The sequence below is a fragment of the Haematobia irritans genome, chromosome 1 (genome assembly GCF_050003625.1).
Source record: "Haematobia irritans isolate KBUSLIRL chromosome 1, ASM5000362v1, whole genome shotgun sequence".
Taxonomy (NCBI): domain Eukaryota; kingdom Metazoa; phylum Arthropoda; class Insecta; order Diptera; family Muscidae; genus Haematobia; species Haematobia irritans.
Genome location: NC_134397.1, coordinates 187,781,416 through 187,794,949, shown reverse-complemented (window position 1 = coordinate 187,794,949; position 13,534 = coordinate 187,781,416). Strand labels below are relative to the sequence as shown.

The window sequence follows — 13,534 nt, the reverse complement described above, 5'->3', positions numbered from 1 at the left end:
GAAATTGAACCAAACTAGAGTGTGTAAAAATATGTGATGTTTGCTTGCACGACATTATAAGTAGAAATAAGCAATGAATTAGTTTATAAATAAATAAAAACAAATAAATAAAGTTGATTTTGTGTTTTCTTTTCTCAAGTGGCGTCCTTTTTTCGACGACGAAAATAGTTTTTTCATAAAAATCAAAACATTTTAGGTTGTGACCATGTTCTTTTAACTAGAAGAAAAACATTTTTGACGAATAACATAACATTTTAGATCGTGACCATTGTCTTTTAATGGAAACAAAATTCTTTTTATCAATATAATAACATTTTAGATGAGGACAATTGTATTTTTCTTAGAACCATGTTCACTGAGCCAACATGGTTGCAGGTTAAAATGTTACATGGTCGCCGCAAAAATAGTTCCTATCATATTATTTTGCTCTTCGAATATGATTGTGACAATCATGTTTCTTCTCTGCGTGCACTTTCATGAAACTTGTGATGGCTTTGTAGGTTGGTTGGAGGGCATAATACAGGCGATAGGCGGCCTGTATATATTGGGTGGCACTAGATATCAGCCACCCACTACTATATACACATACGAGGTATACCGGTAGCCCCACCCGACTTTCCACTTTACTTATTTGTTGTTGTACAAACTTTTTTTGTAAGCATGGGATAATTGATCAGTTGAGGTAATTATGCACCGTTTGATGTAATAAAAGGAGCACGAATAATTACCCAAAACTTTGGTAATTAAAAAAAAAAATTGAAAATTCCGGCAGGTATAAGATCGGATATTAGCGTCCTGGAGTATGTGATGTAGTTACTAGCATTCGAATTAAAAGAAACATAAATACATCTCCGTGTTATAAAGGGTGGTTAAAATTTCAAGGGCCGATGTTGATTTTGAATAAAACACAAACTATTTAGGAAATTATTGTAATTTTATTTTATTATGATATATTGGTATTACTCAATTATGTATGGAACAAAATATCGGCCAAATGGGCGCCGCGACCTCGGTGGCACACCTTCATCCGATGGTCCAAATTTTCGATGACGCTGAGGCATAATGGAGGTTCTATTCCGTTAATGTGCCGAATTATCTCATCCTTTAGCTCTTGAATTGTTGCTGGCTTATCGACGTACACCTTTTCTTTCAAATAACCCCAAAGAAAAAAGTCCAACGGTGTCAAATCACATGATCTTGGCGGCCAATTGACATCGCCATTACGTGAGATAACACGGCCATTGAATTTGTTGCGCAAAAAAGCCATTGTTTCGTTAGCTGTGTGGCAAGTAGCACCGTCCTGCTGAAACCACATATCGTCCACATCCATATCTTCCAATTCGCGCCATAAAAAGTTCGTTATCATCTCACGATAGCGAACACCATTCACAGTAACTGCCTGACCGGCCTCATTTTGGAAAAAATACGGCCCGATTATGCCGCCAGCCCATAAACCATACCAAACAGTCACTCTTTGTGGGTGCATTGGTTTTTCGACAATCACTCTTGGATTCTCATTCGCCCAAATGCGGCAATTCTGTTTATTGACGAATCCACTGAGGTGAAAATGTGCCTCATCACTGAAGATGATTTTCTTCGAAAATTGATCATCCACTGTTGCCATTTCTTGGAACCATTTAACACGTTGTTGGATTGTGTATCTCTCCATGGTTCAAATTGAATAAGTCTGAAATAGAGAAATGTCAAATAAAATTCGGAAAAAAAACTTGGCGTTTGGGTGTGGTTCACATTCAACATCGGCCCTTACAATTTAACCACCCTTTATATCTATATTGTATTTCACAATATCTCTTAAATTTAAAATTAAATAACAAAAATTGTTTTTTTTTTTTTTGTTTGTTTTCAGAATTGACAAATTACAGTCATAACAAAATCGGAAGCTTTTCAAATACCACTTTAGAAAAAGACATTTCACATTGGTGAGATAATTAATTGTGTGGTATCATTTCCTTGAAAGTGTATTGATCGAAATCTTTTATCAAATTAATCTGATGTCACAGGGGGGTTTCCAGATGATTGTTTGATCGAGCCTTGAGCTTAATCGTCTGCCGCCGGACTTGTATTCAGTCAGACTCATCTATTGAGTCAGTCCACCACTCATTGAAATGTAAAAGCTTTGTTTGATTTTCGTATAAAATTTCGTTTAATTTTTTATTTTTTTTTTAATTAATTAATCATTATCTAACAACAGTGTAGACTAACTAACAACAAAAACAACAGTCCTAAATTAACATTAACTATTTAACAAACTAATGAAGTTAGTGGCGACGGAACACCGATGAGGGCAAGTAAGCGTTTTGTGGAGCCTGAGGGTTGGCCGAGCGGACGGGAGCTTGGGAAGCAAAGTTAAGAACGGGAGCAACACCACCATTGATGTTTTGAGAGTTACCGCCCAAAGAGTCATATTGACCTTGGATGACACGTTGGGCATTGGCAGCATCTTCAGCGGTGCGGTATTTGACAAAGTGTACTTCGGGTTTGTTGTTGCTGCCGCTGTTGATGGCATTGAGTTTGTTGGCCAAATCTCCAATGTCGGCTTGTTTGTTGAGGACATAGATGGCGGTTTGTTGTTGGGCAGCAGATTTGGCCAAGGCAAGGGCGGCATCTTCGAGACCCTTGTTTTCGGGGCCCTTGATGAAGACAACACGGAGACCTTGTTTCACGCTATTGGCAGCACGTTCAGCTGCACTGGCATCATCGAATTCACCTTCGGGGGCAGAGAATGTGTAGAACTCCTTTTCGAATTCAGCTGGGGCAGAGTATGTGGAAGGGGCATCAAAGGAGGCACCACCACTGACACCGCTGCTGCTGCTGCCACTGAATCCACTGCCACCACCTACACCGCTTCCGCTTCCCGGTGTGAAGGACAATCCACTGTCAGAGTGACCCACGGGTTGATAGTTGTAGCCCAATTTATCGGCACAGGCCACAGCAACCAAACACAAAACAATGAAGGCACGCATTTTGTTCCTCGGTTCTATTGCTCTTAGCTAATAACTCTTGAAGAAGACTGTTGAGAATGATGCTGGTTACTCTTGGCACCACTTTATATATGCCAATTCAGAATAGAGCATTGCCTCTAAGATTACACACCATCATTGACAATATCGATGTACCACACATTACTACCATAACGAGTTTCGATTATTGATTGTTCCTCACGGTACTGACACCGCCACCAGCACTAATGATGACGTCCAAACGCTTAGGGTTTTTTTTGTTTGTCTTCCAAGTTTTCAAAACTTCCACTTTGTAGTGGTTAGTGTGTCGTCTTCGCCAATGTTGTTGTGGGTTGGCGTCTATGGATGATGATAATGATGATGATTGTTGATGGCACGCGATCATTGTCACGCCAAAAGTAGCCAACCAACCAACCAAAAATCCAGCCAGTTAAATGAAATTGAAATTGAATTAAATCTGACGAACTTGTGAAGTTGCTAAAACGATATTTTATGCAAATTACAATCATCATTTGAATTGGCACAGTGCTATGCTGATTTTTGGGTAAATGTAGTCCCATTTTCCAATTAGAATAATGTGTGTTGACAGAACTTTATTCAGTGGAGTGGAAAGAATAATTATATTGTCATTAGTTTATTGGTAACACACAGTGGTTTCCTCAATTGAATTTGTGAGGCAAAATTTAACTCAAGTCGATTGGGATATAAAGGCTAATGGATAATGGCCAGTATTAAGTCAATGTGGAAACCAAAATTGAAAGTTGAAAATGAGAACAAGGATTTCAAAATCTAATATCACTTTAAGGGAATGGTCCACAGTATTAGTTCAATAAATTTCTTTCATTCTTCAGAAAATTATCCGTGAAAGCTTTTGATTTTCTCCAGTGACAGACGAACTTATAATAGGACATGGATTGCGTACAAAGTTCGTGTACAAACGAATTGCTTGCCGATGGAAATGTATCTTAAAACTTCTTAATATTCCCAGCGAAAACTCTTATTACCCGATAATCTTGTCGGTAAGTATATTTAAAAATGAATAACCACTTATCATCGCTCCGGATTACATTTACATGCTCATGTCCTAGGAGGAAAGTACTTCGCCCCAGGCTTACCTTCGGCCATGAAATAAGTAGTGCATTTAATGGATATAATCACTAATATGTAATTACTTATTTGTAAATATACCAAAGTGTGAAAAATAATTACTTATTGTCTCAGGTAACCAAATATCGAAAATAATAAGTTTTCTCGCCGATTACAATGGTTCGAAATATGTCGAGTAATGCTGTTATATGGACACTATTTGAATAGAAACCATTATTATATAAATAAAAAAAATTAATTATTATTAAAATAGATATTAATGTACACACACAAACATTTTTCTGATTCAATCACGAAATTAATTAATCCAATTAATTATACCCTAAACCACATAGTGGTCAGGGTGTAATAAGTTTGATCGGTCAAAAAATGTGCCTACCAGAAATATTGATATTAGACCCCATACCCATCGACTCAGAATCACCTCTAGATCTAGCGCTTGGTGTCCATCTGTCCGTCTGTCCACGTATTTAGACTTACAAGTAGCTCTTACATAAATCTACTGCCCTATTTGGATTTATTACCCACAACTAATTGACCGATTTCCACAACTAACTGACTCAATATTAGTGGCATACTAACTCTTTTGGTGCAAAATAAACTATAGCTCCTAATATTCTGCTCAGATTTTGACAAGACACCCATAAACATGTACCCCCCTTTATGTTCTCCAAAACCTATAATTTAAAGCCCTAATGTACTTTTAACTACACTGAAAAAAAAGCATGCCCATTTCCAAAGATTTTGTCTTTACTTTAAAAATGATTCCGAGCCAAAGAAGCGGAAAATACAAGTAAGGATACTTTTAAGACACAATTCTCTTTTAAATTTAGGTTCTAGGAAACAAATTTTAATTTTTCGCTTTTTCAGCTTTTTTCATATGCTATCAATGTCCTTTAAAAACGAGTTAACGACAACTTTCTTTTCCAAATAAAGACTTGACTTCCAGTATAAATTATGCTATGTTTCATGTAAAAAACGTCTTCAAAATAAAGTGTTGAAAAACATGTCCTATATTTGAACGACTTTTTTGCTTTGTATTCAAGATGCAAAACGACAGCCAATTTAAATACAATTTCATTAAATGTAAATAATTTTTCTGAATTATTAAAGTCAAGTTGACCTTAGCCCAAACATTCTTTCCTTCATGTTATGATACCCATTTTTAAATGAAATCACTTAATTATAAGGATAATACGACTTCATTGAAAAGTTTACGACTTTTGGACAAGGAAAAAAACTTTATATTAGAGAAATGCCTTTAAAATACGATTTGTATTCGTATTCTAAAGACATGAAATCTTTGACCTCACGAGAATATTTTTTTCAGTGTACAACTCACGAAATTACACCCTCTCATAGAAGAAAAAATGAACTAAAAATAAAGAAATCATTGGCGCCAAATCATGGTTCTTTTAACCACACAGTAGGTCATTCTTACTATATTTGTAAATCGTACGAAATTTTTCTTTTGCGTTAGTTGAACTTTATACCCACGTTTACTTCATAAAATGTTTGAGACATACTTCAGAAAAGGAAAGTTTCATTGGGCTATGGAAAATTTCGAAAAAATTATAAAATTTAACTGCTGACAAATAATTTTTTTCCAATAAAATTAAGTAAAATTTTGCGTTAGTTTAACTACGGAAAGTTTTTTCGGTGTATAAAATATTTTGTCAACATTCTATTTCTGTAGAAAATGTAGTCAAAATTTTATTTGTATAGAAAATTTTGTCAAGATTTCATTTCTATAAAAAATTTTTGTCAAAATATTATTTCTGTAGAAAATGTTGTCAAAATTTTATTTCTGTAGAAAATGTCATAAGTTTATTTGTATAGACTATTTTGTCAAAACTTTACTTCTATAGAAAATTTTTTCAAAATTTTATTTTATAAAATGGTTAGTCAAAATATTATTTCTACACTGCAAAAAAATATTGTCGTGAGGTCAAAGATTTCATGTCTTTAAAATACGAATACAAATTTTGCTTAGCATAGAAGACGCATTTCTCTAAAATAAAGTTATTTTCCTTGTCCAAAAGTCGATAAACTTTTCAATGAAGTCGTATTGTCCTTATAATTAAGTGATTTGACTTAAAAATGGGTATCTTAACATGAAAGAAAAAATTTATAGGCTAAGGTCAACTTGACTTTAATAATTCAGAAAAATTCTTTAAATTTAATGAAATTGTCTTTAAATTTGTTGTCTTTTTGCATCTTGACTACAAAGCAAAAAATCGTTCAAATATAGGACATGTTTTTCAAAACTTTATTTTAAAGAAGTTTTTTACTTCAAACATAGCATAATTTCTACTGGAAGTCGAGTCCTAATTTGGAAAATAAAGTTTCCGTTAACTCGTTTTTAAAGGACTTTGATAGCATATGAAGAAAAAGAGCTGAGAAAGCGAAAAATTAAAATTTGCTTTCTAGAAGCAAGTACACAAAACCTAAATTTAAAAGAGAATTGAGTCTTAAAAGTATCCTTACTTGTATACTCCGCTTCTTTGGCTCGGAATCAATACCAAATTTTCTAAAGTAAAGACAAAATCTTTGGAACCGAGTATGCTTTTTTTTCAGTGTATAGAAAATGTTGTCAAAATTTTATTTTTGTAGAAAATTTGGTCAAAATTTCTTTTCTTATTTTTTGTTTGTGAAGTGCCTCTTAGTTGGAATGGATTATTTTGCAAAATTTACCATAACATCAAGAAGTGCAATCTAAAAAATACACGAATATACGGCCGTAAGTTCGGCCAGGCCGAAGCTTATGTACCCTCCACCATGGATTGCGTAGAAAATTCTACTGAAGACTGTCATCCACAATTGAATTACATGGGTTGCGGTAACACTTGCCGATGGCAAGGTATCTTAAAACTTCCTAACACCGTAATATATACCACATAGTCCATACGTGGTGTATATTAAGTTTAAAGAAATAAAATTTTGACAACATTTTCTATAGAAGTAAAATTTGGAAAAAATTTTTTATAGAAATAAAATGTAAACAAAATTTTCTATAGAAATAAAATTTAAACAAAATTTTCTATAGAAATAAAATTTTAACAAAATTTTCTATAGAAATAACATTTTGACAAAATTTTCTATAAAAACAAAATTTTGGTAGATTATTTTTGGCTCGAGTGGCAACCATGATTATGAACCGATATGGGCCAATTTTTGTGTTATTGGGGATCGGCTATATATAACTATAGACCGATATGGACCAATTTTGACATGGTTATTAGCGGCCTTATACTAACACCACATTGCAAATTTCAACCGGATCGGATGAATTTGGCTCCTCCAAGAGGCTTCGGAGATAAAATCTGGGGAACGGTTTATATGGGGGCTATATATAATTATGACCGATATGGACCAATTCGTGCGTGTTTGTTAGAGACCACATACTAACACCACGTTCCAAATTTCAACCCGATCGGATGAATTTTGCTCCTCCAAGAGGCTCCGGAGGACAAATCTGGGGATCGATTCATATGGGGGCTATATATAATTATGGACCGATATGGACCAATTCTTGCATGGTTGTTAGAGACCATATACTAACACCACGTACCAAATTTCAATCGGATCGGATGAATTTTGCTCCTCTAAGAGGCTCCGGTGGTCAAATCTGGGGATCGGTTTATATGGGGGGCTATATATAATTATGGACCGATCCGATCCGATGAAATTTGCTTCTCTTAGAGGATCCGCAAACCAAATCTGGGGATCGGTTTATATGGGGGCTATATATAATTATGGACCGATATGGACCAATTCTTGCATGGTTGTTAGAGATAATATACTAACACCACGTACCAAACTTCAACCGGATCGGATGAATTTTGCTCCTCTAAGAGGTTCCGGAGGTCAAATCTGGGGGTCCGTTTATATGAGGGCTATACGTAAAAGTGGACCGATATGGCCCATTTGCAATACCATCCGACCTACATCAATAACAACTACTTGTGCCAAGTTTCACGTCGATAGCTTGTTTCGTTCGGAAGTTAGTGTGATTTCAACAGACGGACGGACGGACGGACATGCTTAGATGGACTCAGAATTTCACCACGACCCAGAATATATATACTTCATGGGGTCTTAGAGCAATATTTCGATGTGTTACAAACGGAATGACAAAGTTAATATACCCCCCATTCTATGGTGGAGGGTATAAAAATCTACCATTTTTGGTAGAATTCTACCAATTGTGGCAACCGTGGCAGCCCGATATTTAAGACTCACTTTAACTATTCAGTCCATTTCTTATTCTTCTTTTTATAGCAGAGCTCGAATGGCGTTCCACATTTCGGTGAAGCCCCTTAGAGAAGCTTTGAAACACTCAGTAATGTCATCAGCATTACCAAGAGGGTATAAAACATCGCAGAATGAACTTGTGGTTTTTGATCGAAAATGGGTTTGAATCCACGAACCTGTGTATGTAAAGCGGGCATGATAATCATTTCACCACCGTGGTCTCCATAAACACCGACCTTCAATTTGATTGCGGAGAATCTAGTAGGAAATTTCCCTGTTACGCGATGTTAATATATGCCCTCCAATCACCGTGGAAGAATTTGTCCATATCGGTGCGTAAATATATATAGCCCCCATATAAAACCGATCACAGATTTGAATTGCGGATCCTCGTGGATCCTCTTGGAAATTTGGCAAGTGATGTCAGTATTGCCTTCTAATAACCAAGCAAAAATTGGTTCATAATTACATATATAAAGAGAAATACAAGTGTAATAAAAAATACTCATAAAAATTGGTATTTTTTAGTTATTTAAGTTTTTTTTCATTCAAATGAACTTCCAAGGCATAGCTTCTAAGGCAATGCAAAGAATTCGAATATGAAGTATTTCTGTCCTATGACAAACCCACATAAATTCTTTCCAAATGATCCAAACAGTTCTTCCTTTTCATAAGTAAGGAGATCCAAGCTACTTTTTGGAAGCTCATTTTTTTGCAGAGAATTTTTGGAGTAAACAATACTCTTCGGCTAAATCGAAGAAAAGTTTCGTAAAATCTAAGTTACTCTAGATCGGACCACTGTGCTTCGTGATGATAAGTGATTGTATAGAAGGTGACGGGAACGTTGACGTATGTGTTTGGCAGAAAACTGATGGTTTGTTTTATTTCTCGATATCAGTTTTCTTTGCTTCTCCACAATTGATCTATGTCACTGTGTATCGGTAGCCAAGTTCTTTTGTCCAAACGTTTTGTTATGTTAATTATATTTATTAACAAAAAAAAGAAGAGTTAATACTTGGTTCGATTGCACTAAAGGTGATTGTCTTTGTGGTAAGATTGTTAGCATTGTTCAAATTTTTCGTTGGACATTATTAACAACAAAAAAAAAATGTTGCTTCGAAAAGAATCAAAATTAATTGGTCCATATAAAAGCTTCGTTTCCGCAAAACAAGTCTAAGTAATACAATGGGATTAATTTGCCTATTGATTTTAATTTTAAAACAACTTCCACAAAACTCTTTGAATTTTATATCAAATCGATATTTAAAGCCGATAAGGACGGATTAGTGTAAAACTATTACGGACGTGTTGACATCGATAAAGATGTCACTTCAAACCATGTTATATTATAAACTCAAGTGGAGCAAAGGGAACTTCGTTAGTTTAGAATTCAATTTTGAAGAAAATTACCAAGATTGGGAGAACTATGACGGCAAGAGTACGGTCACATTAGGCAAATATTTGACAGAAATCAAAAACGAATTTGTCGCCACAGTTAAACCAGCAAGCTTATAAAGGGTGATTTGTTAAGAGCTTGATAACTTTTTTTTTTAAAAAAACGCATAAAATTTGCAAAATCTCATCGGTTCTTTATTTGAAACGTTAGATTGGTCCATGACATTTACTTTTTGAAGATAATTTCATTTAAATGTTGACCGCGGCTGCGTCTTAGGTGGTCCATTCGGAAAGTCCAATTTTGGGCAACTTTTTCGAGCATTTCGGCCGGAATAGCCCGAATTTCTTCGGAAATGTTGTCTTCCAAAGCTGGAATAGTTGCTGGCTTATTTCTGTAGACTTTAGACTTGACGTAGCCCCACAAAAAATAGTCTAAAGGCGTCAAATCGCATGATCTTGGTGGCCAACTTCCCGGTCCATTTCTTGAGATGAATTGTTCTCCGAAGTTTTCCCTCAAAATGGCCATAGAATCGCGAGCTGTGTGGCATGTAGCGCCATCTTGTTGAAACCACATGTCAACCAAGTTCAGTTCTTCAATTTTTGGCAACAAAAAGTTTGTTAGCATCGAACGATAGCGATCGCCATTCACCGTAACGTTGCGTCCAACAGCATCTTTGAAAAAATACGGTCCAATGATTCCACCAGCGTACAAACCACACCAAACAGTGCATTTTTCGGGATGCATGGGCAGTTCTTGAACGGCTTCTGGTTGCTCTTCACTCCAAATGCGGCAATTTTGCTTATTTACGTAGCCATTCAACCAGAAATGAGCCTCATCGCTGAACAAAATTTGTCGATAAAAAAGCGGATTTTCTGTCACTGATTTTGGTAATAAAATTCAATGATTTGCAAGCGTTGCTCGTTAGTAAGTCTATTCATGATGAAATGTCAAAGCATACTGAGCATCTTTCTCTTTGACACCATGTCTGAAATCCCACGTGATCTGTCAAATACTAATGCATGAAAATCCTAACCTCAAAAGAATCACCCTTTATTAGCTCATATTGGATATGTAACATCACGATGGGAAAATTTTCCAAAAACGGTATCCAAATATTTCGAAAGTGCACTTGGAAAAAAATGTTGACACTCTTTTAGGGCAAATATTTAACTAGTGTGACCATACCCTAGAAATCCCTTGTGGTATTCAAACTTAAAGCGGAAAGGCTATATATGTGTCGAAGGCTTTTATCCCGATAAGTCCAACATCGCCGCAGCTCAAGAGCATGGAACCATATCTTAATTATACCCTGCGCCACACTGTGGAACAGGGTATTATAAGTTAGTGCATATGTTTGTAACACCCAGAAGGAGACGAGATAGACACATGGTGTCTTTGGCTATAATGCTCAAGGTGGGTCCCTGAGTCGATATAACCATGTCCGTCTGTCCGTCCGTCTGTCCGTCCGTCTGTCTGTGAACACATTTTTGTGATCAAAGTCTAGGTCGCAATTTAAGTCCAATCGCCTTCAAATTTGGCACATGTTCCTAATTTGGGTCAGAATAGAACCCTATTGTTTTTGGAAGAAATCGGTTCAGATTTAGATATAGCTCCCATATATATCTTTCGCCCGATAAGCACTAATATGGACCCAGCAGCCAGAGTTTTATCCCGATTAGCTTAAAATTTTACACAAGGAGTACAATTGGTAGTATAGTCATGTGTGCCAAATTTGATTGAAATCGGTTCAGATTTAGATATAGCTTCCATATATATTTTTCGCCCGATATGGACTTATATGGCCCCAGAAGCCAGAGTTTTGTCCCAATTTGGTTGAAATTTTGCACTATGATATGGTATCGAAAATTTAGATCTACAAAGTGGTGCAGGGTATAATATAGTCGGCCTCGCCCGACTTTAGACTTTCTTTACTTGTTTTTATCATGGTAAAACCAGAACCTCATGCCAAATGAATATCTAAAGGAAGTTGTGAGTTGACAACGCAAAGCTAGACACATAAGAAGGATGCTTCGACATAGAAGGAATTTTAAACAACGTGACACCATACACTTTTCATTTCCTGACTCTATTTCGGTATTATTGAAAAAAAATATATAATAAAATGCTTAAAAATAAACTTTTCATTTTCTTGTTCGATCTCTACCTCCATGTGATGACATTTTGGACAATACTAGCCTTTCTTAATCTTCATGTCCACAATGAAAAAAAATATTGTCGTGAGGCCCAAGATTTCATGTCCTTAAAATACGAATGCAAATTTTGCTTAGCGCAGAAGACGCATTTCTCTAATATAAAGTTGTTTCCTTGTCCAAAAGTCGATAAACTTTTCAATGAAGTCGTATTGTCCTTATAATTAACTGATTTTACTTAAAAATGGGTATCATAACATGAAAGAAAAATTTTTTAGGGTAAGGTCGACTTGACTTTAATCTTTCTTTTTGCAACTTGACTACAAACCAAAACATTGTTCAAAAATAGGACATGTTTTTCAAAACTTTATTTTAAAGATGTTTTTTACTTGAATCATAGCATAATTTCTACTGGAAGTCGAGTCTAAATTTGGAAAACAAAGCTGTCGTTGACTCGTTTTTAAAAGACTTTGATAGCATATGAAGAAAGTATCTGAAAAAAACGAAAAATCAAAATTTGCTTCCTGGGAGTAAGTACACAAAACCCAACTTTAAAAGAGAATTGTGTCTTAAAATTATCCATACTTGTATTCTCCACTTCTTTGGCTCGAAATTGTCTTTGAATTTATTGTCTTGCATCTGGCAACAAAGAAAAAAAGCGTTTAAAAATAAGAAATGTTTTTCAACACTTTATACTAAAGACGATGTTTACTTGAAACATTTCATTATTTCTACTTGAAGCCGAGTCTGAATGAAAACTTAAGTTGCCTTTAACACGTCTTTAAGGGACTTTAATAGCACTTGAAAAAAAAAAACAGAAAAAAACGAATAAATTAAAATTTGTTGAGATTACTATCTTAAAAGTATCCTTATTTCAATTCTCCGCTTCTTTGGCTCAAAAACAATACCAAAATCGTTACTGTAAAAATAAAATCTGTGGAACCGGGCATGCTTTTTTCAGTACATCTAGTGATTCCAAACCTTTCTTATCTTTATTTTTGGGTCTGTTGCTTTATGCAAATAAATATTTCAAATGAATATAAACTCCGATTTTTCAAATTTCGAATATTTTCAAATTCTGGGATTTTATAATGTTTCCGAATAGTTTTGTATCGCATCAGATATGCTTTTGACTTGGCCTATGAACAGAGTCCCAAGTGGGACTAAGAGATTCGTATTCAGGAATATATATATATATTTAATTATACCCTGCGCCACACTGTGGAACAGGGTATTATAAGTTAGTGCATATGTTTGCAACACCCAGTAGGAAACGAGATAGACACATGGTGTCTTTGGCAAAAATGCTCAGGGTGGGCTCCTGAGTCGATATAGCCATGTCCGTCTGTCCGTGAACACATTTTTGTAATCAAAGTCTAGGTCGCATTTTTATTCCAATCGACTTCAAATTTGGCACAAGTATGTGTTTTGGCTCAAAATAGAACCCTATTGATTTTGGAAGAAATCGGTTCAGAGTTAGATATAGCTCCCACATATATATTTCGCACGATATGGACTTATATGGCCCCAGAAGCCAGATTTTTACCCTAATTTGCTTAAAATTTTGCTCAAGAAGAACAATTAGTAATGTAGTCAAGTGTGCCAAATTTTATTGAAATCGGTTCAGATTTAGATATAGCTCCCAT

At 35.4% G+C, this 13,534-nt stretch overlaps 1 protein-coding gene across 1 annotated transcript; it reads right to left on the bottom strand.

Annotated features, from left to right (window-relative positions):
• Positions 1 to 2,151: 2,151 nt before the first annotated feature.
• Positions 2,152 to 3,025, bottom strand: LOC142242974 (uncharacterized). The gene has a single exon (XM_075314437.1). It carries the CDS (start codon positions 2,982 to 2,984, stop codon positions 2,280 to 2,282), a length of 705 nt encoding a protein of 234 aa, XP_075170552.1. The 5' UTR covers positions 2,985 to 3,025; the 3' UTR covers positions 2,152 to 2,279.
• Between the last annotated feature and the right edge of the window lie 10,509 nt (positions 3,026 to 13,534).

What these genes read in the sequence shown, in the direction of transcription:
- LOC142242974 (XM_075314437.1), bottom strand. Translation starts at nt 2,984, where the DNA reads ATGCGTGCCTTCATTGTTTTGTGTTTGGTTGCTGTGGCCTGTGCCGAT.